This window comes from Channa argus, chromosome 13 (assembly GCF_033026475.1).
Source record: "Channa argus isolate prfri chromosome 13, Channa argus male v1.0, whole genome shotgun sequence".
In the NCBI taxonomy this organism is placed as follows: Eukaryota; Metazoa; Chordata; class Actinopteri; order Anabantiformes; family Channidae; genus Channa; species Channa argus.
Window position 1 is genome coordinate 5,516,883 of NC_090209.1, and position 25,695 is coordinate 5,542,577.

The window sequence follows — 25,695 nt, forward strand, 5'->3', positions numbered from 1 at the left end:
AATGAAGAATGGTGTTTAATCTAGAGAATGACTCAAAAAGGAGCAGATAAAAACAGAGACTCACAAAATACTGATCACAAGGTCCTTAGCAAAGAATAATACTTGAACCTTCTTTATTACATTTGTGATGCGATGCCTTCTTTGGAGTATTTGTTCAAAGCATTTGAAGCACATACCGTATGGTGCTGTGCCTGCTGAGTTATTAAGAGATTTAAAACATGTTGATTTTTCTAATATTATCATTTGATCACAGCAGTTTTGAAAATACATCTTTACTTTGATTCTTGGAAGAAGAAGAAGAAGAAGAAGAAGAAGAAAAAACAAGCCACATGGCAGGGTGTGGTAAGATTTAATGACTGAAAAATGGGTGGGCCTACTTAGGTGCCTGCATCTTATTGGCCGAAGCAAGCTTCTAAAACACCAGTACCTGTATCAGGTGGAGAAAAAAGTCTGAAAGGGGAGACAGATAGCACCTTGTGAAGTCTGCTTCGTGTGTTTTTGTTGTTTGATTTGTACCACACTCACAGAGGCACTGGGGACCTAAAGGAGCAAATAAGGTGAGTAATGTATTTTAAGCCAGGGATAAAAGGAAAGAAGTTTAATCTTGCAAATACCCCAGAAAGATTTGTCTAGAGCTATAACTATACTAACCAATAGTTTGTTAAAAAAAAAAAAGTATGTGTAGTCAGTTTATTAAAATGATAAGATCACCCGGAGAAATTGTATGTTTGGAAGCAGCATTAAGATTCAGTGGGGCCAACAAAGATTCTTGGGCGTAGGAGGGAAAAAAGCCTGAATGTGTTAACTGCATAAAAGAGGGAGAAGTAGGACTAGGAAAAAGCTTCAGGTGTGGGAGGTAAGCAAAGCCTGGGCTGCTGTTGTGTTTCCCCAGGAGCGGGACTCTGAGGTGGACGGATAACAGGACTGACCGTGGCGTCTGGTGGCAGCGGTGGGCTCCAGGAGGGCTGTGGTGCTGGGGTTACATCACTGATGACTAAACAGTCAGTCAGCCCAGGCCTGTGATAACGTGCCAGAGCCGAGCATTTCAACAGCCGCCTGAAAGCCTGGGGCCACAGAGTCCGGGCAGGCCTGGTCTCGCTCAGACTTAGGCTCAAACTTAAACTCGAGAAAAAAAAGGGAGAGGCCGGCATCCAATTCCTGCTGCACTCACAGCCACCCCCTCAACCTCAGAGGCTTCCACAGAAATCACACAGTCCCAATCGTCTGCTCTGCACCAGATGCCAGGGTCGGCCTCCGTCCTGAAGCCAAAGCGTTGAAAGACAAGGCCTAAGGCTTCCGTTAATGTAACTTAGCAGCCAGTGCTGCTGCACAAACCCTCTCAGTATTGTGGATCACTTTGGGAAAACTCTGATGTATCTGAGAAAATCTGAGAGTGAAGTGTTGTTGTTTTTTTTTAACAATGTACATTTGTATCTTTCATTTCAGACACTCTCTGGGAGAATATTCCATGTGTTCTATCCTTCATTCCACCGGAGTCTGTATCTGTATTTAATCAGATTTCAGTGGTGTGAAGTGTAAGAGACATGGGGATACGGCTTCACAAGCTTCACAAACAGTCAAAGTACCAGAAGGCAAGTCAAAGCAAACGCTTTAATAATTTGTTCTTAGTTGTTCCGTACTCACTACGGTTGTACTTTAACAGGATCCTACTGTTCATGATCTTTATGCTTATGTATACTGCATGTAATAGTTTCTCAGACATATAGAACAAAATGTAGAATAATATACAGTGCTATGTAACACAGTAATGTGAATAAATCTCCTGACCTTGTGCCCAGTGTTTCTTTTTTCTACAAGTGCAACATCTCAAATCATTACAGAACCATTATACCACCCACACCCAAGTTTCTGTGGATCTCAGCCCCAGAGCATGATTTTTTTTTCTTTTTTTCTTTTTCATTAGCCAACATTGAGAATTTGAGACTCAGCCCACACAAACAACCTTTACTGTTTGGCAAATGAAGCTTATTAACAATTTAAAATATGCCCTCGCAGTAGCCCACACAATAATGTCATTAAACATGTTTCTCTCTGCTAGAGAGATGCATCTCAAGTCCTCCCAGCACATTTCTCTCCAGCAGTGCACGTTGAAGAAAAATACAAACATTATCATCTTTTCTGTCTTTGCGTTTCCGTAACCGGTGTCTTACAGTTTCACTTTCTACAATATATGCATTACCTTCTTTTGCAACGCAAGTAATGACAGTTCTAGATGTAAGCTAGTGCTTTGTAGTTTTTGTAAAGCTGAGAGTCTGTAACTGCAGGGTCTTTCAGCCAGACCTGGTTTGGGTAAAGCTTTTATGTTCAAAAGAATTTTAAATAAAACCGAGCATTGCATCTGTGGAGGTTTGTGAACATGTCCCTTCACTGCTGGGGTCTGTTTTTTGGTTCCTGCCAATCAATCCCCTCTGGAGACTTTTAAAATGGGAAATAATAATACAACAGAGCAAAGCAGCATGTTGTTGCCCCGTGGTTATGCATGTGTAAACTCAAATATATATATAAATGCATCCTCTTTGGCCCCCACCCCACCCCCCACCCCCCACCCCATTGGCCTCTAAAGTATCTTTGTGGCTTCACAATATCAGACCTTTAAGTGCATAGCTACAAGTGATGCTAGACTCTCAGTGTTCACCATGTAAAGAGTTGACTTTGACCATTTCATATAACTGTAAATGAAATGTGTTGGATAAATAAGCAAAAACATTATAGACAGTTAATTTTCCTATTTTTTTTTAATTATTTTTATGGACGATAGCTTTTTTTCCTTGATCAGAAAAGTGGTTGATTAATCAGCAACATATTATCAACATATTATCATTATTTGATTATATGATTGGCTGTTTTAATTTAAAAACACTGTAGAGGTGATCTCACTCGTATCCCGTGGTCCAACAATCACCCGCTCCAAACACTGAACATTTATCGAGTTCCCCGTTTCCCAACTGAGCCGATAATTTAGCGTAACCCTTTTACGAATAGTCATTTCACAAACACGTTCACAAATTAATTCCACTCAACAAGTCTCCACAGCTACACACGGAACCTCTCACTTCTACTTTGTTACCATCCCAACTACCTTGTAGTCCAATCTTTCTGTCAGCTCTAATAGCTGGACTTAAATCTCTAATACCTGACGTAAAAGGTAAACTTCAAAGGACAACTTAAAATGGCAAACTTCAAAGGCAGTTATATGACATCATTAATGATATCATCAGTGCGCTTATACATAAACTTCTTAATCTAACTAACCTTACAATACACAATATAAACAAAAACAGAGGAAACTCATGAGGGTTTGCTCATAGAAACACTTTTTAGTTGTATTGTTCTCAACTGAACACATTCTAGAGTCTGTGATTTAAAAAAAAAAAAAAAAAAAACTCCCTTGATATCAGCAGCATAAGTTGAGTCTATAGTATTTTAGCTGACATGAAAGTCAGGAAATTCTGTCTGTTCTTCATCCTTCTACATCTGGGCTCAGCACTCGGAGAAGGCACAGGTGAGAGCTACTGTTCTTAGCTTTTTTTAAGATGCTGATTGCTCTGTTCTCTGTCATCGATTGTTGATTGCTGAGTTTCTATGTTCCACAGCTGAGGAGGGTAATATGACAGTTTTACACCACACGGGCAGCACTTGCTAATTGAGAGGACGACCATGCTGCAGAAATGTTGTATAGTGTCAGCGCCGCCGCTTGCTTAACTGCAACGTACACTGTTCTGTATGGTTCAACCTCCATTTGACAAGCTGTAGTTGTGTCAGCTGTTAGTTAAAACCAGTATTGGTTCTGTTTCTCCAGCAGTTTGCACAAACCCCTAATTACTCTGTGTTCTGTGTGTTTAGTGGCAGAGGACATCAGCGTCCATCAGCTGGAGCGTTTAGTGGAGCTGCTGGCACCTAGAGAATGCGAGGACCTTCTGCTCACCCTCTCTGAACCGGAGGAGGACATCTTCCAGCACCTTGACCACCTCTCACCAGAAAATAATCCACTAGATCTCAGGCCTCGGGACAAAAGAGCCATTTCTTCTGCTCAGGGTTAGTACACGTCTCGTCTGACACTTTGACACTTGAGACACACATCCTCGATAAATTCCAAGCTAAATATCATAAGAGAGAGTCCTTATTACACCATGAGCTGTAATGAGGCGGACGTTAAGAAAAATCCAAACCCATACCCGTCTCTTCCCACACATCCAGCTCAGCTTGGGGGTGTTGGTGGCAACAGGCTGACTGTCAGAGACCTGTCTGTTTGAGGGCCATATGTTCTGTGTTTACCAGGTAGCGAGGCTCAGTGCCGAACAGCCCTGACAGGCTGGCTGCTGAAGTACGGTGAGCAGACCTACTACGACAGGCTTTCTCGTGCCTTGCAGCACATCGGCAGGACAGACATCGCCATCGGTGAGTGGAGACAGGGAGAGCAAACGTGTTTGTATTTCCAATAGTGCCCATTTGTGTGGGGCCACTGATGTAATGGCTTTCAAATCAATGTAGTTCACTTTCTATGTACAGAACAGTGTTGTTGGTAAAAACAAATCTCACAAGCACAGATCACAGCATGTCCCTCGACAAAAGGAAATTGGAACAAAGCTTCATTTGTGTCCATGGCCGTGTATTTTCAAACGTGGTTTATTTTGGTCAAGAAGGCCTCCTCAAGATTTTAACAACAGCGTATAATTGCTTCATTACTTTGAAATTCATTTTAATTGGAACTTCAAAAGTGGCATATTTTGCACACTGCCAGTCTCTGGCATGTGTTGCTGTCCAGTGTGCGCACAACTCCACAGCCGAGTGGCGTTGGATAGAAGGAGGTGTAAATGATCTGACAGAGGACTCGGTGGAGCTGACACCAGCCACAGAACAAACCATCTGCTCCTTTCATCAGCAGCTTTGGAGGAGGGAAAAAAAAGGCAAGGAAAGGATGGGAAGAGATGAGTTATAAGACATTTGGGGTGGGGGGGGGGGGATTGCAGAATGCAGCAATTATCGCACACTTGATTGCCGTTCAGAAGAGAACTACTCATACATGGAAACTTGAGTGGTTCATTTTGTCGTTGTTCTGAAGGACAGTGGCTGCTCTTCTGCCAGAATTAATTATGCGTGGGGCAAGAAAACAACAATTTGTATTTAAATTTACAAGCTTCAGTAAGATAGAAAATGTACACTTGAGGTTTTTTTAGACTGAGACCGTTCTTTTGTTTTCACAGAAATGGGGAAGAACATTAACCAGGACAAAGCCTTGAGCCTGAAACGCTATGTTGAAGATTATCACAAATATGCCACTTCTTTAAATGTCCCACCAGTTCAAGCAGATGCAAATAGACAGGAGAATCTTGACCAACAGGCCAAAACAAGAAAAGGTATGAACATTTGTCCTAAAACTTGAAAAAGCCGTATTAGTTTGGTAAATGATAAAATACAGACCCCATGTCCAGAAAAGCCAGGATGTGTAAGATGTACATGAAACTAAATAGAATGATTTGCATATTATGTCAAATCGGGACTTGAGCAGGTGCAACTAAATACTGGAAAAGTTGTGTTATGCTAAAGAAATAAATAACAGATAATAAATAACAACCGCAACTAATGAGTTTAATTGGGAAGAGGTCAGATTCATGATTGGGCAGAAAAAGAGCATCTCAGCATTGCTGTAAAAAAAAAAAATGCTCAGTGCCATGAGATTAGCATTACTCAACGTTAAATTGCAAAGGATTTGGGGGCTTCATCAATTACAGTTCATAATATCCTTTAAACTTTTGCAGAATCTGGACACAAGGGACAAGCTCTAAAACCAATATGGAAAGACCATGATCCTCGGGCCCTCAGGCAGTGCTGCATTTAAAACGGACACGAGTCTGTGGGGCAAATGACAGCGTTTGTCTCTGAATGCACAAATGCTAAAACGCTACCATGCAAACAAACGCCCTTAATATTTATTTACACTTTAAGCAGCTTCCCAACGTTTGTGGAAATGGGATTCATTGAGTCTTAATGAGAGGCCATGTCTAAGCCTAAATATCTTGGGCTATTGATGTCAAGAGGAGGTTTTTGGGTTGTCCCTCTGGAGACTGTCTGAATGACAAATGATATAATGTTTCACTGAACCCTGAATCTATTAAGCCTTTAGATGAGATGCTGGATTAGATTCGGTGGCCGTGGGCATGCTTCCAACTCATTACTTCTCAGTATCAACACTCTCACTATGTGCAGAGTATTTCCCAAGACACCTGGAAATTCAAAAATGTAATTATCACCTGTCCATTTATCTTTTTTGTGTTAGTCTCCCGGGTGCTGTGTTCAAGCTAAAACTTGCTCCTATAGTGCTTTGAGAGGTTACGTGTGTTTCTTTTGTGTGTTTGTGTGGTAGTAAGGGATCTGACATGGCGTGACGTGGACTTGATTGTGGAGCGGGCACCTGTCCCTCTGTATCAGAAGGGGTCTTTGCATGTGGTGCTACCGTTCCTCTATGGCATCCTGCTGGGCTTTGGTGGTACCTTGCTTGCAGGCACACTTATTCTCCTCCTTATCATCCACATCTCCCGCAGAGGCATGTAGAGCCTTCAAGCCGGGGTCAGGATCAGCCGTAAGCTCACGGTTGAAGATGTGATGTTGGAAGATGCTGTTTCTGGAAGGTCACGTTACATGTAACAACTGGCAGCGATGCACAAATAAAGATAAAACAGACTGTTTTTTTCTTTGTCAATTCATTTTTTATATTTCTGTGGAAGATGTAAAATGCCTAAATATCATTGTCCACAATAAACCAATACAGAAAGTTTGCATCAAGAAAACCCACAGCTCATTATGACAAACAGGACAAGAATTCAGATAAAGTGATTTTCCACGCTGTGTACTTCTACACTTGTAAGCACTATTGTCTTGCCAGTGGGTAGATGACTTGTGGTGTGACAGATGCGCTGGAACCCAGCCCTCACACCAAAGGTTGTTCCGGTGTTACTGTGATAGCGATGCCACTTTCCATTTCCCCTCCAAGTGACGGCAATGTGCCCAACTGGCATTAAGCAACAACTAATTATCCAGCCTCACGCCTGCCTCCCTGGAGCCTGCCGATACCTCCACAGGCAATCCAGAAGACTAATAACAATGACAATGCTAGCACACAATGGAGCACGCTCGGTTGTGATGGCAGCTTCTGGCAGGTTGCAGGAGCCAAGAAAGACAACGCAGAAGCTATACAGTATTTTTGAACATACGAAGTAGCGAGAATCGTCAGGAAGCTGCAATAACGTGATGTATGACATGCTGCAACAAAGAGGGTCCCAAGGCAAAGCAAACAGAAGAGGGGGGAAAAAAATCCATATTAGAGGATTCAAATTAACTTTGCTGAATTAAAGCTGGAATTAAAAAAAACAACAAAAAAAAAAAAACATTTGCTCATAATCAGGCTAGTTTCCCAAACTCTGCTGAGACAAACAAGTTTTATAATAGCAAGACGAAAAACCCGCTCATGGCACCAGAGTATTTCTAGCTTCTTGTTCTTACATTATACCTACTTTCGTCTTTGCAGCCGAACTAATTACTTCATTACACAAATCTGGCCTAACGTGCTTCGGGAGACAGACAGCTTGGATTAACAGTGGCACACAGCAGCAATTACAGACAATTAGTTCATAAATCAACATTTATACAAATTGTAGAGCAAAGCAGAACTGTGTGAACAAACAACACACCAAAAGGCCACGGATTTGAGTTTTGACTAGTGATTGGCAGATGAAGCTTTACCACTTTCTTCCATTAAAATTTCTGCAGCATCGGACTTATTTTAATAGATTATTTAGTCATAGATGTTGTCGTGTTGTTGTTAAATCTGTAATACGTCTGTGACGCATCAAAATAACCTTGTACACGATGTGACAGTAAATTAATTAATACTTACTTAATACTACACATTTAAATGGGTTTTATTCCTGCTAAGACTTAATGTAAATGTACCTTATTAGTGTAGTTCAGGTCGAGCGTCGCTGTGTTTCACTTGTTATTCACATATTCATTTTAATGACTTTTTATATGGTTTGCATGAGTCATGTGTTATGACAGGAGAATGCTATTAATTAAATTAACCTTTTATTACTTGGTATCGAGTGGAAATGTTCTCAGACTTCTGATTAAGTGCCAGCCAGTTTAGCTGCAAACTTCCAGCTCTCCAACTCAGTGAAGAGGCTTTTTCAGCACCAGTGACGTTTGAAGCATCAGACACCACCAGCCACACAAACCGTATGTTCACAGGAGGGAAACGTGCTTTGGAGCTGCAGTATCATCTGCTCATAACAAAAGGTTTTGACTTAAACTAAACAATCGGACGTGCAAAGTTAGATTTTAATAACTAAATCCCTGAATGCGTTTTGATCTCATTTGAAAACAACAGAAATTAGCTGATTTCAGTTTGTAAAAAGTAAAACCAGCGAGACTTACTGGAGTAATGAAACAGTGGTAGCAGTTTGTCTTTCTCACCATGTGTCTTTAGACAACACTGGGTTTCACCTTCATCAGTGGACTTCCCAGGTGGCACAGCAGAACTCTTCATGGCAAAACTTCCTCTGTCCTTCAGTTTTCCCCTGCTGGCTCTTAGGATCCTGCAGGTGCTGACTATGACAGGTTCTCCTGCTGTGGGCTCATGTGTATTTCTGTAACCAGTGGAGAGGAAAGGCAGAGTACTGTATGCCTGAATAACTCACAGAAACAGCATGCCACACGGGGTCTGCATCGTGGTTGTGACACTCCTTAGCATAGCCAAGGTCCCACCAGGAGGCTTCTCCTAGTTGGTAAAGAAAACCATAGGAAAACACCTCGAGCCTGTTTAAGCACAATGCATAACTTTAGAACTTCGCAGTACAGTGCATGATTTCAAATTCTATGAAGCAGAGCAACCTGTCCCATTTAAGATGCATTTCATTTACAGACATCTGAGCGCCAGAATGGGCCAATGTTCATTTCCAGCCATTCTCATGCAAAGGGACGAAGCAATCACAGACGTCATGGATGAATAGAGAAAGAATCTGACATGAAATTGACATTTACAGCCAAGGCGAAGCCAACATGAGAGAGTACGTTTTCCAGGCATATCCATTCTCATGTAAAATAGTGTTTTTTTCCTTCTTTTTTTTTTTTATCCTGGCGCTTTCTTTGGTATATTTAATACTTTGCCACGCAGCAGCTTATCAAAGTGGATTCTCTGAGGAGGGCACATCTGTCTCTTGTCATTGGCTCATCTCGGCAGAAGGAGTCAAGTGTTTGTCTGGATAAAAATGTAGATGGACGTAGATGTGGCGTGCCAAGGGGATGCTCAGACGGAGGGGCTGCGTCCTTGATGTGCTGAGGCTGAGCGTTCTGCACCAGGGCCTCTGGGGTGTGCTTAGTGTCACTAAAGGCTTTAGCTTCCCCCTCCCTCCATTTGCATCTTCATTCATCTGCTGGGCCACTGAGGTGCTGCAGTCCCCACTCAACCATCACTCTCCCTTTGCTCAATATATATGGATCACAGGAAACAAGATCACAACACCAGCTCTTTTAAAGTCATACTTTTTTTTTTTTTTAATCGCCTCAGCTCCAGCTTTCACAACTTTGTCTTTCATGGTTTCCTTGGGGGGAATCTGAGACTTCTTCAAAGTTTTTAGTGCTGATGAGACAAGAGCAGCTCAGGGGGGTTTACAGACAAACCCACAGTGTCATCCTGTGGCCACAGCGGGTTATTACAGCAGCCATAGAGCGAAATCATGTAGAATTCTGCTTCCTGTACTCGGGAGCTTTTAAATGTGTGTAATACGAGTGCTTCCTCTGATAGCAGGAAACAATGAGTTAACAATTAGTGTTTTTTCACAGTGACACACACAGAGCAATGAAACTAAGAAAAGGCCTTAACGTTTCTACTGCAGTTTCCTGAAATATATTTGATTAGTTACATGTTTACCTTCATGCTAATTACTCCTAAAGTTTGCCACACTCACATGCAAGGTGTGTTATTTTTACTGCTTTACGTGTAAGAGCAGCTCTGGAGAAGTAGTTACACCGTAAACAGAGGCAGTTGTTGTCAATTAAAATGCAAGAGAGATAAAATGTGGCGCAGTCAGGCAGCTGTTTTTAGAACACAAGCAGCACTGAATCACCAGCTGCTGTCACAACCACAGCAAAATGCTTCATGAGCCTGAACATGTTAAATGGCCAGAGCTTGTGAGTGTAATGTCATGGGTGGATGTGCTTCCAATTTGAAAATGAACTGTTGGGAGGATTTCTGCTGCAAGGTATCGAGCCAACTATGCTGGAAATTTGAAGCAGTTTACTTACAAGATATGTTTAAAGAAACGGTATGATTTGAAAACAGGAGCAGGTAATTAAAGACTGATCGGTATTATGTTTAATAATATCCCCCAGAGGTAATATTATATCCGTTCAAAGCCTGGGTAATAGGCTTCATGTCAATATTCATGCATCCAAAGGATGAATTTAATTTAGCTCTAATGTAGGAGAGCTAATAAATCACCAGCGCAGTTAAATTCCCCTGATGAGAGGTGAGTCATGATAGAGAGGTAAACAAAAGCAGTGAAGGGTTTTGGATAATGGCTGCCTGGCTTGTCTATTTATTGAGAGAAAAGCAGATTTCTCCTCGGAGCTGCAGACAGGTGTGTTTCCTCTGCAGAGACAGAAACCGGCATCTATGGGACACTTGACAACAAGAGAGCAAACAAAACAGGGCTGAAACTTTTAGTTGAAATTCAAAATCCAACAAATTTCCACTGCTGTTTCCCCCCTTTCCTTTTGTTAGCAATGCGTTATTATATTATTATATATATATTATTATTATATATTACAGTATTATGCTATATATTATAGTATTATAACCCTCTTGCTTTCCCATAGGGCTTAATGGAAAGCTGAGTTGAATGTGTTCGTGTTTATGATTCCGATATATTATGCAGCAGGGGTCAGTGTCACTAATGCACATGTGGGTTAATTGTCTCCGCCTGCCCTCTCTTACAGGCATTTGCAGATACTGTCAGCTGAGCCACACTTGACAATTGTCAATTCTGAAAGCAGAGTTTCAGAATTCAGTACAGAATAGAATGTTACTGATGTGAAAGAGGCTCTTAGATATTTGAAGTTTACTCTTATTCTACATATCGCTACTCAATACTTTAAAAAATTCTGTTCCCTACGAACATGTATATGTGCATGTGGTTAACATATAAAGTCCCCTCCAAAAGGACAAATTAATATGAAGAACAGACAGCTGTCTATGGGAGAAAAAGAAGACATTTTCAAAGCATCAAACACAACAATTTCCAATGTCCTAAAGTAGAAAGAAACCACTTGTGTACTGAGCAACGTACACAGAGCAGTTCAGCCAGTGGAAACAAAAACAGCTGATGACAGAGGCTTTTGAGAGCTGTGAAGAAAAATCCAAAACCATCCCTAACACACAATCACAATCCATGTTTTAAAAAAAATAATACCAAGAAAAATAGAGGTCATGGCACAAATTTCTGAGTAAAAATGTTCAATGTTGCTTTTAATGTATCTCGGTATAAACATCGCCAAACCTTTTTAATCTCAAACCTTCATTGTATAGCACAAACACAAACAAATATGAATTTGACTTGCAGATCCAATACTTTTGGAGGGCATTTGTATTCATTTTGATCTCCTGTCTATGGAGTTCTTGAGAAATGCGGTACACAAATATATTACTTACTGACCGAATCCAAGCAGCTACAATCATAAACGTTTCCTTGTTTACAGTGTGTCGTTCTTGGCCTGGGTGTTTCTCATGCAAAAACCTCAAAATTAATAAAGTAATTGTGCACAAGCTATTAGATTATGATTGTGTAATAACACTCACAACACCCCCCCCCCCCACCCCCCCAGATTGGAAATCACCGTGTGGCTTCCTCTCTGCTGTACTCTTCTAATGAGTTCCCTTAGCGTTGCACCACACTGTGTTGTTTTGCATTGTCGTGCCTAATTTCCCCACTGATACCGAGCACCTCAGTGAGGAGCTGGTATCTGCAGTCACCACGCCGCGGTTTTCATCTAATAAGAAGAGAGAAGTGCAAACAGTACCTTTTATAAGCTGATGGGATGATAAAGTGCTCCACTGATGCCAATCACTTGCATATCTATCCAACATGATAGCTGCATAACTGCGTTTGTCAATTTGTTTATCTTTAAGCATTAAGTTCCTGTTTCACCGCCGGCTTAGGACATTCGTTATTAAATTTTAATTTAATCCTTCCTTCTGTTTCTCACAGAAGAATATAAAAATAAATAAATAAAACCGTTTTGGAGCTTATTTGCAGCCTCAACTTCAAGTTCTGGCGGTTTGTAGTTACTTAATAAAGGTCAATGTCTTCTAAAAAATAATTACCCGAGTGATTACTTTTAATTTAATAATGGTAGCATGAAATCAAAGTGCTCATTACATCTATAAGGTGCAAAAGAGAATAAGAAAAAACAAATGGCGAGCAGGTTGAGCAGTGTTTTCCATCGGACGTGGGGTTGTGGCTTGATTTAACTCTAAATAATTAATCCTGCAGTCAGCGATGCAGACTCAATAATTTTAGGCCTTAATTAAAAAGGAGAGAACGCTCCATTGTTGCTGCACTTAATTGATGCTGCACTACCAGAATGAAACAATACGTAACATTAATTAATACCAGCTATCAGTGGTCAGATTTGCCCTCAGTAGCTCAGTAAACCAACCCCGCCTAAAGAGAATTTGCTGACATTGCACCATCAAGATTTATGATTCCCTGGCTGCAAAGTGGTTTGTTAATGAAGTAGAATAGATCCCCAAACAGAGGTCTATAAAATGCATATGCAAAGCACCGACTGCTGGCGCTTGATCAATGTCAAACAAGCATTTTTTTTAAATTTACAGGAGTGGTTTTGGTTGCTCTATCATCCTCATTCCCTCAGATGACTCGTACAAGCAAAGAGCCTATTAGAGCAACAGTCCTTTAATAAGATTTGACTTCCTGGCTCTTTATTAAAGTGCTCCAAATTTAAATCTCCATTCAGAAAGGTCAGAGCTGAATATTTTCTCAGGGATGGCTCTTCATAAAAGCCGGCGAGTGCTAAACGACAAGGTCTCATGACTCAACGATGAGATACCCTCTGACACCATGCAATTACTCTCCACTGCACGAAACCACCGGGCGTGTAAACAAATTTAATACATAAATCTCTCAGTCTAAAATTTACTAAAAGGGACCTTGTTAATTAAACCATCACGGTCAATGAATGTGCAAGATGTACAAAATTAATTTGTATGTGAACTCGCAATTACAGGGATTGAGAAGCCTGTGTATTGTAGCAGTATCTACTTAACTAAATGTTTTTGTTTGGGCATTTCATATTTTAATGTAATCTTCATTTGACCTAGAGAAAGGTTAGAGTTTTTCCGCCTATAGCTTTACTGATGAAGTTTAATTATATGTTGCAGTGCTTAGGAGGTGAAATTAATCAGCAAACAGGCCAAAACCTATAGTGAAGCAAGATAAATGAAAAGAACGGAACCCGAACGCCTTAACTTTAGATGTAATGAGGTAAAAGAAAAAGTGGAACTAAAGGCTGAACTGACAATAGTGGGTGGCTGTGTTCCATATGTGAGCTTAGTATTAGGTAAATCTCTGGAAGAGGTGCAGCCACACAAGTTGAAAAGTGATGAACAACTGATGTGTGCTGCAATTTCTGAAAGAAGAGATGATGGTAACAGACTGCAGTGCTACTATAAAGTACACTAAGCAGTTAGTACACAAGAAAATGAACGTACAAAGCCATGGGAGTAACCTACTTTATTACGATGGATGTAAGATGTTATATGGTTATTAGTAGATTTTATTTTGTCATTTTTTCCACTGTTAGAACACTAATATATACAACCAGGATAGAATATGAAAAAAAAACTGTGACATTCTCTTTTCTTATGGATTCAAACGTTCAAAGACAAAAAAGGCAGTGCAGGGTGGCACAATAATTTATAATCTAGTGACAAACAATGAACTATGTGATTCTTTCAATCTAAATATTTCCCCATAACATTAATAAAATCAGTTCCTAGCAAACCGCTACTACAGACAGTGTGAAAACAATGATTGATAAAAGAAAGAGAAGGATGAGCTGCAGGTGATGATATTAAATACAAACACGTACACACACACACACACACATTAAGTGATGAGAGATTTTCCCAGAGCTCCAAATTAAAGCTGATGGCCATAGAAACCTTGTAATCACTTGTGGTGCCAATTTGCCGCAGAGAGGACGGGGAGCAGAGGAGCAGATGTGTGCCAGAATACCTTCGGATGATTTCTTAATAGCTTCATAAATCCATTCATGCATCACAGGCGTAACAGCACCACTGTCTGCCTGCATGCTGAGAGGCTACACAACACAGGCCTTTAAGCACCTGCTGCACAAACACAACTTAGCCGGCCCACATCTTTCTCTTTGATGCACTGATGATGCAACTGGCAACAATTACAAATGTTGTTTTGGTCTCCATCACTTTCCTGTGGCCCTCAGTGGAGTTTATAGGAGACAAAGTTTGGTTTCTGCCGACTCCACGCATTCCTCCTTTCATTCGAGTTTAGCTGTTCTCTGGGGCCTTGCTTTCACAGGGACTTAGCCAGGCTGCTCAGCTGGCTCTACCTCACAGCTGTGCCCATGCACATTCTCAGTTAATTACAGGAGCACCTCAGTATGACTGCACAGTCAGCAGGTTCACTCCACAGTTATTGTGAGGGGTGGGTGAGCTGAGCCTCAGAGTTACTCTCATTACCTGCTCAGCACTTACTTTTTGTTGGGGTCTCTTGTGCTGGTAGGTTTCAACCCATCAGAGGAGTCAGTCAGGTAATTCTTACTGTGCCCTCCCACAGATTAAAGCATTTTTATTTAAATAATTGTTATTCAGCAAACAAAAAAGGAAAAGAAATCAAAGCAAAACAAAAAAAAAGAAAAGAAATCAAAGCTCTCTTTTTGCAACAAATATATCCATACATTTCTGCGACCATGAAAATTATTGTTAGTATCTTCAGTTTCTTGTGCTTATATTCACTGCAGCAACCGCTCAAAACATTTCCTGTAAAAGTAAAAGCTACTTTTAAAAACAGAATAATGGCTCAGGAGAAACGCTGTAAAAGTACTGTAGGTAGGCAAAATTGGCATTTTGTCAGCTTGAATGGGCAAAGCAGTGCGTACCTGTTCCAGATCTGTCCCCTCATTAATGGAAAAGGCAAGTTCCTGCCTCGCTGTCTGGGCCTGAATCCAACATAGTGAATATTCATTTTTAAAGTAAAAGAGACATGTACACAGGGCAATGTTGTACACACTGAAGGATTACAGCTTAAATATGATAAGTTGCTAACATGTAGTGACCTGTATTTAAAATATATTTCTAATTTTTAAATCAGAAAAAACTTTGTTTTCCAGTTTAACATGATTATAAACATGATACCTGCTACCATACAGCTAAGGTATGATTAGTTGTACACACGCATGAGATTATTGTGTTCACATTTCTTGGTTGAGCTTATAGACAAGACACTAAATGACCAAAAAGTGACCCAAAACGGACCCTTCTCTAGTCTCCTGATGGGCAGAATATTAGAAACACCTTCCATAAAATGCAGTCCAACATGTTACGTTACAAACGTAGTCTTTTGTGTATCAGTGTTGCATTGGATTGTATTAAGATTGAAGAGCTGTACCTAATAATGTTGCCGGTCAGAATCATAAAACGTTGCCCATGCTCATAAAAAGACACACCATTCATTCAACATGCAGCAGGACCTTGTTTGTTGGAGCTCTCAATGGGATATTTCTGTTTACCCATGATGGACCAGATAAGACAAGTATGAGGAATAAGTCTTGCTTTGCTGCTAATTTTACGTCTTAAACTTTTCCTAGAACCTTTGAACAGCATGTGGTGGTATTGGATGATATACTGTATATGATAAGGTTACTGAAGCGTACCTTTAAGGAAGCTCTCCTATCTGCAGGTGTGTGCTGAGCAAACAGAATGGCATCGTGGACGGAAAGGAAGAGATTACTGCGCTCAATATTGCCATCTTCAAAAGCTCCTCCAGCCTCCAGTTCCTCATACACCTGGGCTGCGGGTGGCAAGTCAAAAAATATCACACAGTGAAACTCAGATTTTTGCTGGTACTCGTATTTAAAATGAAATTACACAGCAACGCTATTTACAAAGAGCACAACACTCAGTCACAACCACCATGGATTGTCACGTTTCCTTTTGGGAAATTGGGGACATGTGTCCTCTATGACAACTCTTTCGAAATGTCTGACTGCAAGTTTACTCTAGATGTGTCCTCCACAGAGCCTATAGACTCAGTGTCGAATGTACTGTGTGATTAAGATTTAGTTGCCATGCCAACACGTCAACAGAGCAAGTGTGATTTTACCTTGAACGTTAGCCAGGTAAAGTTTGATGCCCAGCACTGCGTAGCGGGAGTTCATCTGTGTGCAAAATAGAAGAGAAAGATCAGTTCACAGACGTGTAAAAGAAATTGCACGTGCAGTTTTAACTCAGCAGGAGGTTCAATTTGTACTAGCTAATTGTGCCTAAAATATTATATTAATAAAAAAATAAAAGACTTTGTTTGAATCTTTTTGTCATTTCCAAATAAGGACATGCAAACCTTTGAACCCGACTGTACTCATGTATAAAGTAGAAAAAACTGCACAGCAGCATGCTTGCCATGACAGACAGGTGTCAGAACACAGTGGATCACAGCGTATGAGGCCGGTGACCGATGTGGATGTGAAATGAAAACAGAGCCTTACCATTAAATTGACAGCTACTGGAGGTTAGAGCTGCACTAACCCAATTCTGTCTAAAGCAGTTTTCATTTTTACAGAGAATAGTTTAGCAGAACATTAATATGTTAATGTAAAGGGAAACGTCTACTTTAGATCAATGAATAACTTTGAAGGTTCCTTGCACATCATTTAGATAAACTACGCAGTGTATGGAAAGTATATTACAACACCTACACGTGTTTCTCTTTGTTTAAGATTTTCTTTGAGGACAATAGCTTGTCTAACAGTAGTACTAGCCATCCTCATATTACATAGGTATTGTTACTCAGAGGCATAGAATATGTATTTAGATAAGGTTGCTGAATAATGTGCAAATAGATATTTTCTACACAACAGCTATTAGTCAGAACTGAATAGAACTATTTTTTTTGTTCTCAGTTTTTCCATTTCTATTGTGAGATAAAGCACTGATTCTGTATCAACTACTATAAACAGGAAAATAATATACATTATGATTATTATATTTTTGTAGTAGTACCCTAGCAGTAGCAGTATTACTTGAACTTAGGGTTTTTCTATGATGTAAAATTTCACAACCTGACTCTCTTGTACAGTAGCACTGCAAACAGGCTTAAAGCAATAACCTTTATCAATACTTTGATGCCCATCAGATCAATGAAGCAGACTCCTGCCAAATCGAGGATCAGGGTGTGGAAGGGCATTGGCTGGGTCTCCAGCGTGACGTCGGAGGGACTGGGTAGCTCTTGCTCACTACAGTGGAAGTTGACGTAGCAGGTGGGAGTTTCAGCTTTGCTGGCACTGCCATCATTCGTATCAAAGTCATTTTGCAACTCAAGTTGAGATATGGTCTATATTCAGAGGAAATAGATACACAGAGGTGCACAGAAGAGGTCACATGTATTTTCAGGAAACATTTGGAATGTTTAAGCCAAGCTGTGTATGTTTCTAGCGATGGCGTGTGTTTGTGTGTCATGCATCCTGTACAATTGATCTCACCTGAGGTTTCATGTTAACCAGAGAACTGGGTTTCCTCCTTCGCGTCTCCTTATCCTTCTTCTCCTCCTTCTCTTTTTCCCTTTGTTCTTTCTCCAAGAACTTCCGTCTGGCTAGAATAAGTTTGCAAGGATCTAGCCCAGTCTAGACACAAACATGGCTATGTAAACATTTAACACTTCCCCTGAATACAACCTTCAGTGATGGCCAAAAAGAGGTTAATTGTTAACTGTACCTTTCTGATGACCCTCTGGCGAAATATTTCCGCATTTGCAAAATATAGTGGCGAACAATAGTTCACTATTTTCACGCCTTTTATTGACATGACCTGTGGAGGTGTTGAGAATGAGTGGCTCTTCCCATTACATTTTGTATTTTTGTAACAACAGAAAGACAGAGATGTATGTTCTCTTCCTACCTTACTGTACACTTTTGGGTTTTTGTAGATGTCTGTATCCATAATCCGCACCATTGCTGAACCATTACGACTATGACAAATCCATTAATCAACATTTTACATTCTGCTGCATTGTCCTTTTAAAATATTAGTAATAATGTTACATATATAAGATGGAGTTTACTTACAACTGAGTCTTGAATATCACTACTAGGATGGAGAAGGCCACTCCGATGGCGACACCATAAGGCAGGCTAAGAAAGAATGTGGCCAAAAATGACACAACCCAAACACACTGGAAGAGAACGATAGAAATAAAAGCAAAATGAAAAACAGAAACACTACATTTTGCAGCAATATTAATTGCTTGATTAATTAATCAGGACTTACACAGTCTAATTTGCTCTTCTTCCATAGGAAATAGGGATCAGAGAGCTGTAGGAGGGTGTTTTTCAGATTGACTGCGATTAAGGCTCCAAGCACTGACTGGGAAAACAAACGTAACACAGGTTACTAATCATGTACTCCGTCTACCTTTACATAAATGTTGTATAGTTATTCAAGATGCTAGTATGAAACTCTTATATGCACGTACTTTTGGAAGTGGTTTAAGGTAGGTTCCCAAAGCCAGCATGGTAACCATTACGACCAACATCACACACATACTGGCAAACTATGAGAGAGCAGCAACAGAGATGCACCTGATAGTAGCTTGAGGTATTACAGTACTGTGTTGTAGTCCGTGCTGTTTGTCTTGGTTAAATTTAAATACACCAGACTAAATTACAGTTACAGTGCAGTGGAAAGATAATATAGCACGTACCTGTGATGTTCCCCCCGCACTGTCCACAGCTAGGGTTACAGACAGGGCACAGCAGATGACATGGATCTTAAAGAATGCCCCAAGGAAATTGCTGCAGCCAAGTGCCAACATTTCCTGTAAAACAACACAGGCATTTACAGGAAGAAATAAAATACACAAAAGGTATTTAAAAAAAAAAAAAAATTTAAAAAAGCAAGGCAGTGCTCCTACCTGGTTGGGGTCCACATCGTATCCATGCTTGGCTGCCAGTGTCCTGCCCATAGCCAAGTTAATGACATACCCCACTATGGCCAGGGAGAAAGCTGTGCTCAACATTTCTTCCCATTGACTCACCGTTGGCAGGATCGGTGCTGGGAATCTAGAAAATGGGGACAAGAACCAAACTGGACGGTAAAAAAGCACGAGTCGTTTTAATGAATGAAGCGCTCACCGATAATGAATATGCTGATACTCGCTTTACCCCAAAGGAATGTCTCCCACTATATCCATATGATATTTCTCAGGAAGGTGGAGAGGGCCTGAGATGGCTGTGGCCACCACCACCTGTGTAGAACAGCAATAGGAATCAGTGACCAGAATTGTTTTAGTGCCACAAGCGATGTACAACAGAAGTGTCACTCAGTCACATGCCACTACACACAAACTGAAGAAGTCCACACAAACTACTCACAATGATGATCTCCATAGGGATGGGGAAGGGCAGTTTGTGGCGATAGCGTGCACTCAGCTCCTTCACAACAATCAGAATTACGCTGCTGACCACAGCAAATACTAACGAGGCGACATTAGTATCCAGGAGTCCACATATTATATCTATAAGAGTCTGAGACAAAGAATTAGACATGTTTTATTGCGAAATCAACTACCAACGTCTTTTTGCGGCGTCTTGTGACGCGGCTGTAGCTCAGTTGGTCCACGAGCTAAAGGGTCAGTGGTTCGAACACCCGGTCCTCCTGGCTACATGCTGAAGCAAGTTGTCCATAGTCTCTACTGCTTAGTCGTAAGTGCTTTGGATAAAAGCATCTGCTTAATGAGTAATTGGTTTTTTGAATCACTATTTAAAGGAGTCACTTACATAGATAACAGCCAGTGGGCCACTATAAGGTGGCACTTTGATGCCGAAGATGTATTTGAGCACTGAGATGAGGATCTGCAACCCTGCAGCGGTCATGAAGCCTCTGACGAAGGATTCGGACAGATAGATGGCTACAAACCCAAACTGCATGAAGCCAAAGCCAATCTGCACAGACACAGATATAGTGGACAGGAGTCATTATTAAATCAGATTGGACCTCACGTTTCTTTGATTGTGTTTCAACTTCACTTTAAAGCGCCGAACTTTGAAAAGTACAAATACCTGTATGATTGCGGTGAGGCATGCCAGGGTGCCAGATATCCCCAGGCGAACGTTATTCATTGTCTCTGTGTCCACTACAGTAGCATTAAGAGTGGCATTGAAGTGACTGAAGTCTGACTCTGGGGCCAATCGGAGACACACGATTCCCACCATAATGCTGAGGACAGCGAAGGTGCCTAGATAGAGATAGTAATGTGTCACATCTTTTTTTTTTTCTTTGTCAGTCTACCAACCGGGCAGAGCGAGGCTGAGAGCAGCTGATCTACACTGTGCACCAGCAGCAACTTATCACTGCCATCGGAACAAATTGCTAGAGATAAATCACCCTGATTTACCTGGGACCATCTGGTGAGCTGTGCCCATGAAGAAATACGGGATGAGGGGGAAGAAAGAGGAATAGAGACCATTGACCGGAGGAAGGTTTGCCAGGAGGGCAAATGCCATGCCTGGGAAGAACAGAAAGCTTTGTACAACTGTCAAATAAATCATGATAACATGTCATATCAGAGACATCAGAGAAAGATGAGGACTGACTGACCTTGGGGGACCTGAATGGTGCCGGCGCTGACCCCGCTGACGACATCACACAGCAGGCTGTCTTTCACTTTGTACTTGGGAAGCCAGCTCAGCACAGGCAGATGTCTAAATAACAAGCCCTTCAGTCTAGACACAGAGCATCTGACAGAAGCAAACAAGAGAGATGCTTTGAATAACTCTGGTTTCCTTGTTGCTACTTTGAAAAAGTCCATAGCACACGTCTAAAGTTTGTATTGAGTCATAGCTACAGGGCTCTCTGCCGTTTGATCACGACACAAAAGCTTGTCAGAGGCAGAGTTCGTGTGATAGGAAGGAGTTCGTGTTGACTGTGCAGCAAGATGTATACCTGAAGTGTTTCTTCACTTTCTCTCCAACGTGGAACTGTCGACTCTTCTTGTCAAACTCTCTGTCAAAGTCTGGAAGGCTGTACGCTGGCCTATCAATCACATAACGTGGGCGGTCCGGCTGCATTGCTACAGCACGGAGGAAAGTTCAGTTCAAGCAATGTTCTGTTAATTCAGCGTAAAATTGTATTATCCGACTCATTTAAAAACCTTTTTTAAATTCATTTTATTTATAATAATCTTTCACTTAATTTGTTTACTTCAAGTGCAAGTACCTAATCTGACCTTGAAGGATCAGGTCGGTTCACTGCTAAAATATTTGACTACGCCAGATAAATAATCACGCAAGTTCACCCTGCCCTCTGTTATCCTAGGCAAAAAAAAATTCATTACATGTTGCTCATTTTAGAAAAGTATATATAATAAACAGATATAAAGCCAGACGCAAAAAAAATAGACACTATTTAATGACAAAAAGTTTAGTTAATAGAAGTAAATACCATTTTCATTACTTTTAATTTCTGCGTAAACAATTAAATAAAAATGTCAAACTGGTTTTTACTTATGAAACTCATCTAAATGTTTAGATGCACTGATCCTCTATTCGTTTATACAAAAAAAAAAAAAAGCATTAACATCGAAAAAGTGAGAAAACACAACACTGTACCTTTGTGTTGAAGCACGTCTGCAGTCATCTGGCTCTGATGTCTGTGTTGCTCACTTGTTTGATTTGTTATCAAAGACCCTCTACACCTGTTGGGTGGAGCTTAAACTGAAAATCTTGAAAACTCTGGCAGATGCAGCCTTGCAGAGAAACACTACTTAAATCCCTTAAATGACTGAAAAGGCATCGATGATGTAATTAACAATAAATGCATCTTTAATTGGTTGTATATACACATAATAGCATCATCACATTCATTCTCTCATCAACAAAAATACAATTTTACACATTTTATGGTAGAAGGTAGACATAAGCTACAGCTGAAGCGAAACCACTTACAAAGCGTAATCTAACTTGACACGGAACATACTATGTGTAAAATAAATGATACATATAAATAGTGTATTTCAACATTAAAAAGGGTGCGACAGGGATGACAATATGTAAAATGTGATTTTGTTCCATTGCGTCAGGATCTGAGTGCAAAACAATGGCATCAATATCAAAGCCTAAAGTGCAATTATTTATCAAATCCATTTGTGTTTTCTCTAAAGAGGAATGTCAGAATTTTCAAATGGACTCAACACAGAAAAGCAAGTCTCCCCCTGGTGGAACACAAAATGAAAAGCACAAATTCCATAGGAATGCATTTTCTTTTGGGCATGATATTTGTACAACTCAAACAAGAAGTTTCTTTGCAAAAAATGTATCAGGTGTATAAAGAACTACTTTTCTAAAAAAAAAAAAAAAAAAAAAAATCTCTGACCGTGCAACTATGCAAATCTGTGACTGAATCAAAAAAAAAAAAAAAAATGCTTCACTAATGATGAATGGAGCTAAAAGGCTATTTTGACACTACGGCGGTGACTGTTTATGTGACTACTCTGTGGTTTGAAGTGCAGCAAAAACAACCACGGTCGTCTTAGCGTTAGCAGAGTGGTTTCAGGTCGGTGGTTTTAGTTTTGGTTTAGAGGATTTTATCTTAGGAGCATTTTCTCTTTCATTTTAACAACTGCTCAGTGGATTAAAAAAAAAAAAAAAACTGTTAGAATGGGGATCTCCATAAGTCAGTTCTTTGACGATAAACTATGTCAAGGTAAAATATGTCCCAAAGTTCGCCTGCATCGCTCAAGCATTTTTCCTTTCAAATGCAGTTCCAATCATAGCTTTAGTCTTGTGACCATTTACAGAAATACAATGAGAGTCATTAAGAGTAGGAGAACAAGTTACAATCCAAATACAGAGCTTGTTAAGCAAGTGCAACAAGAGCAACTTCATGTGGTAGAATTCAGAGGACTTTTTAAAATCAAGCCACGTCTGAATTTGTCTTCTCTTTGTTACAAAAGCTCTTTGACCAGCACCCACTGACAGCCTATAAACCCTCAAAGTCCATTGCAGTGTGTAAAATCAGTACTGACTAGAAATCGCTGAGGATGCTGATGTCTGCAAACTCCTGGCGGTATCTGTAAGAGTATAAGCCCAAGAGGAAGGACCATTTGAAAGTCAGGAGGCTCCACACACAGGAGAGGTAGAGGCTCCTCGGGTCAGTGAGAGCTGCGGCACAGAAGAAAGACAAGGTGATGAGAACTTGCATTAGGACATCTTTTGGCTCGGTTGTGGACAAATGTTTAATTCTCTAAAGTAAAGATAAGTCATTATACAACAGGAACAAGGAGAAGGAACGTTACATTGCCGCTGTGTGATGGCGAGAGTTAGGAAGGTGATGAAGGCGGTCACGGCCAAAGCTGAGAACATCACCCCAACAATGATGAAGAACTTGAGCCCTTTGAGCCAGGTGCGCCAGTAGTCCTGTATGTACATGATGTGTGTAACCAGAGCCCAGAATGCCAAGACTCCTGTGATGAGAGGAAAACAATTTAGTGAGTGGATGGACTATATTAAAAATTCATTGAAGCATTCATAATTTTTACGTTACGCCTGAGCTAACTAACTTTTATTTTTACTAGGGATGCGCTGGTTGTGACCAAAACCAATACTGATGTTTAAAATGTATTTATTTGGGGGTTTTTTTTGTCTTTTCGGCTTATCCCGTGAACTCAGGGTCGCCACAGCAGATCATTGTCCGCATATTGATTTGCACTGGGGTGTTGAACCACTGACCCTGTGGTCCGTGGACGACTGCCTTTGCCAACTGATCCACAGCCGCACAGTCAAACTTACAGTTGCATGGTGGAAATGAGAAGCTGATTATAGAGAATGCTTGGAATTTTGGCTGCTAAAAATAAAAACTTTAGCCAACAAGCAGCTTGTTTTATTGCCATCATTCTACTGTAATCACTTCAGATACAACTAGTTAAAACGTAGCTAGACCAATTAATGTGTTGTGACAATATACCAGCCATTACAACACATGAATTTTGTGTCAATCAAAAAGTAACACGAAATTCCTGTGCAGAGATGCAAACATAGGATGGATTTCATTTAGTGTCTCCACTACAATACGTGCCAAGATTTCTTACTCAATCCTTATTGAAATCCTTCAATTTCTTATTTACCTGTGTGTAGCAAATGTCAATATCAGGTGATGGAGGACAAAGGGATTCACTTGAGCTCCAAATCTGATCATATGCAAGTGCGACCTACGATGCAGGATTTAGCCAGCTGACAGCACAAAACGTGTTTCAAACAAATGCTGACAGCAAATGACGTAAAGATACGAACAACAAGAGAGTGAGTCTCATCTCACGGAGCGACGCTGTTGGAAACAACAGGCCGTGTGTGAGGTTCAGCTGCAGGCAGGCTCAGCTGAATGCTAACCCGTGTGAAGAAAACGACATTTATTATTTCACTCAACGCTGGCAGGTGAAAACTTACCTGAGAGGCCTCCCATGGCCGCTGTCCACGGCTGTGCATAAGCAATAGTCCAGACTAGAAAAGCCGAAAGTCCAGCCAGGGCACCAAAGGCAGCATAACCCAAGCTAATGTAGATCCTGCTGAACCCCATTGTAGAACACAAGTACCGCTAATGTTACCAGGACGTTTGCAGCAGGCGAGAGAGGTGAAGTCGTGACGTTATTTATTTTATTTTGGTTTTAAAAAACCAGACTGATGTTGAGCTACATCAACAGCTCACCGCCACATTATGTAACATCCTGAAACCCTAACGACAGGAAAGACCAGATGAAATTCCCCTCGGCCGCAAAACAAGCGAGGAAAAACGACGCCTAACAGCCTGAAATCACTGTTAGCAAAAGCAGCTAAGTTGTGGAAGTAGCTGAACAATCGTTAGCTGGTGACCCATTAGAGACACACCAACACACACAAATGAGATTTTTAGCTTTTTAAAAAAAAGCCGTAAAAAAAAAAAAACAAGAACAAGACAAGTGTTTATCTGATGTACACAGCAAAGATGGGAAACGGAGCCTGAGAAAACAACACAAGCTTCGTTTGCAGTCTTCAGCTAATGACAAAAGATATCAGCTAGAGCCACAACGATCCGGTGTTATTGTGCTAAACAGCTGCTCAGTTGTTAGTAAATGCCTAAAATCTTAAATAATGGTTGTTTTTATGCGGACAAAAATAACAGACACAAATAATCGTCTCCAGTTGTTTACCTACTCTGCTACAGAGTCATCTATCACTTCTGCATCGACCATCTTTGCACGGAGGAAACCCCCGACTGGTCCAAACACCGCCCCTAGTGGAAGGAAAGCGAAACAGCTCTAAAAATTCAAAGCAGTGTCATGAAGAGTTTTAGTTTTCAAATATTGGTTGTGAGCACGTTTT

At 40.7% G+C, this 25,695-nt stretch overlaps 3 protein-coding genes across 3 annotated transcripts; 1 reads left to right on the top strand and 2 right to left on the bottom strand.

The window, feature by feature from the left end:
- The first annotated feature begins 359 nt into the window (after window positions 1–359).
- On the top strand, window positions 360–6,847 carry LOC137139037 (transmembrane and death domain protein 1-like). The gene is made up of 6 exons (XM_067525705.1): window positions 360–557; window positions 1,447–3,523; window positions 3,865–4,056; window positions 4,300–4,419; window positions 5,226–5,378; window positions 6,386–6,847. The coding sequence occupies exons 2-6, from the start codon at window positions 3,454–3,456 to the stop codon at window positions 6,571–6,573; spliced, it is 723 nt and encodes a 240-aa protein (XP_067381806.1). The 5' UTR covers window positions 360–557; window positions 1,447–3,453; the 3' UTR covers window positions 6,574–6,847.
- Window positions 6,848–14,104: 7,257 nt separating this feature from the next.
- On the bottom strand, window positions 14,105–22,111 carry LOC137139041 (solute carrier family 26 member 9-like). Its single transcript, XM_067525713.1, has 21 exons — window positions 21,952–22,111; window positions 21,287–21,413; window positions 20,942–21,081; window positions 20,739–20,849; window positions 20,404–20,579; window positions 20,122–20,286; window positions 19,717–19,869; window positions 19,507–19,589; window positions 19,257–19,404; window positions 19,047–19,160; window positions 18,819–18,896; window positions 18,614–18,709; window positions 18,412–18,518; window positions 18,245–18,314; window positions 18,062–18,154; window positions 17,830–17,970; window positions 17,457–17,681; window positions 16,455–16,509; window positions 16,006–16,142; window positions 15,232–15,291; window positions 14,105–15,112 (listed from the first exon to the last, which is right to left on the bottom strand). The coding sequence occupies exons 1-21, from the start codon at window positions 21,977–21,979 to the stop codon at window positions 15,101–15,103; spliced, it is 2,319 nt and encodes a 772-aa protein (XP_067381814.1). The 5' UTR covers window positions 21,980–22,111; the 3' UTR covers window positions 14,105–15,100.
- Window positions 22,112–22,141: 30 nt separating this feature from the next.
- slc48a1a (solute carrier family 48 member 1a) lies at window positions 22,142–25,506 on the bottom strand. The gene is made up of 3 exons (XM_067525714.1): window positions 24,784–25,506; window positions 23,637–23,804; window positions 22,142–23,502 (listed from the first exon to the last, which is right to left on the bottom strand). The coding sequence occupies exons 1-3, from the start codon at window positions 24,911–24,913 to the stop codon at window positions 23,366–23,368; spliced, it is 435 nt and encodes a 144-aa protein (XP_067381815.1). The 5' UTR covers window positions 24,914–25,506; the 3' UTR covers window positions 22,142–23,365.
- Between the last annotated feature and the right edge of the window lie 189 nt (window positions 25,507–25,695).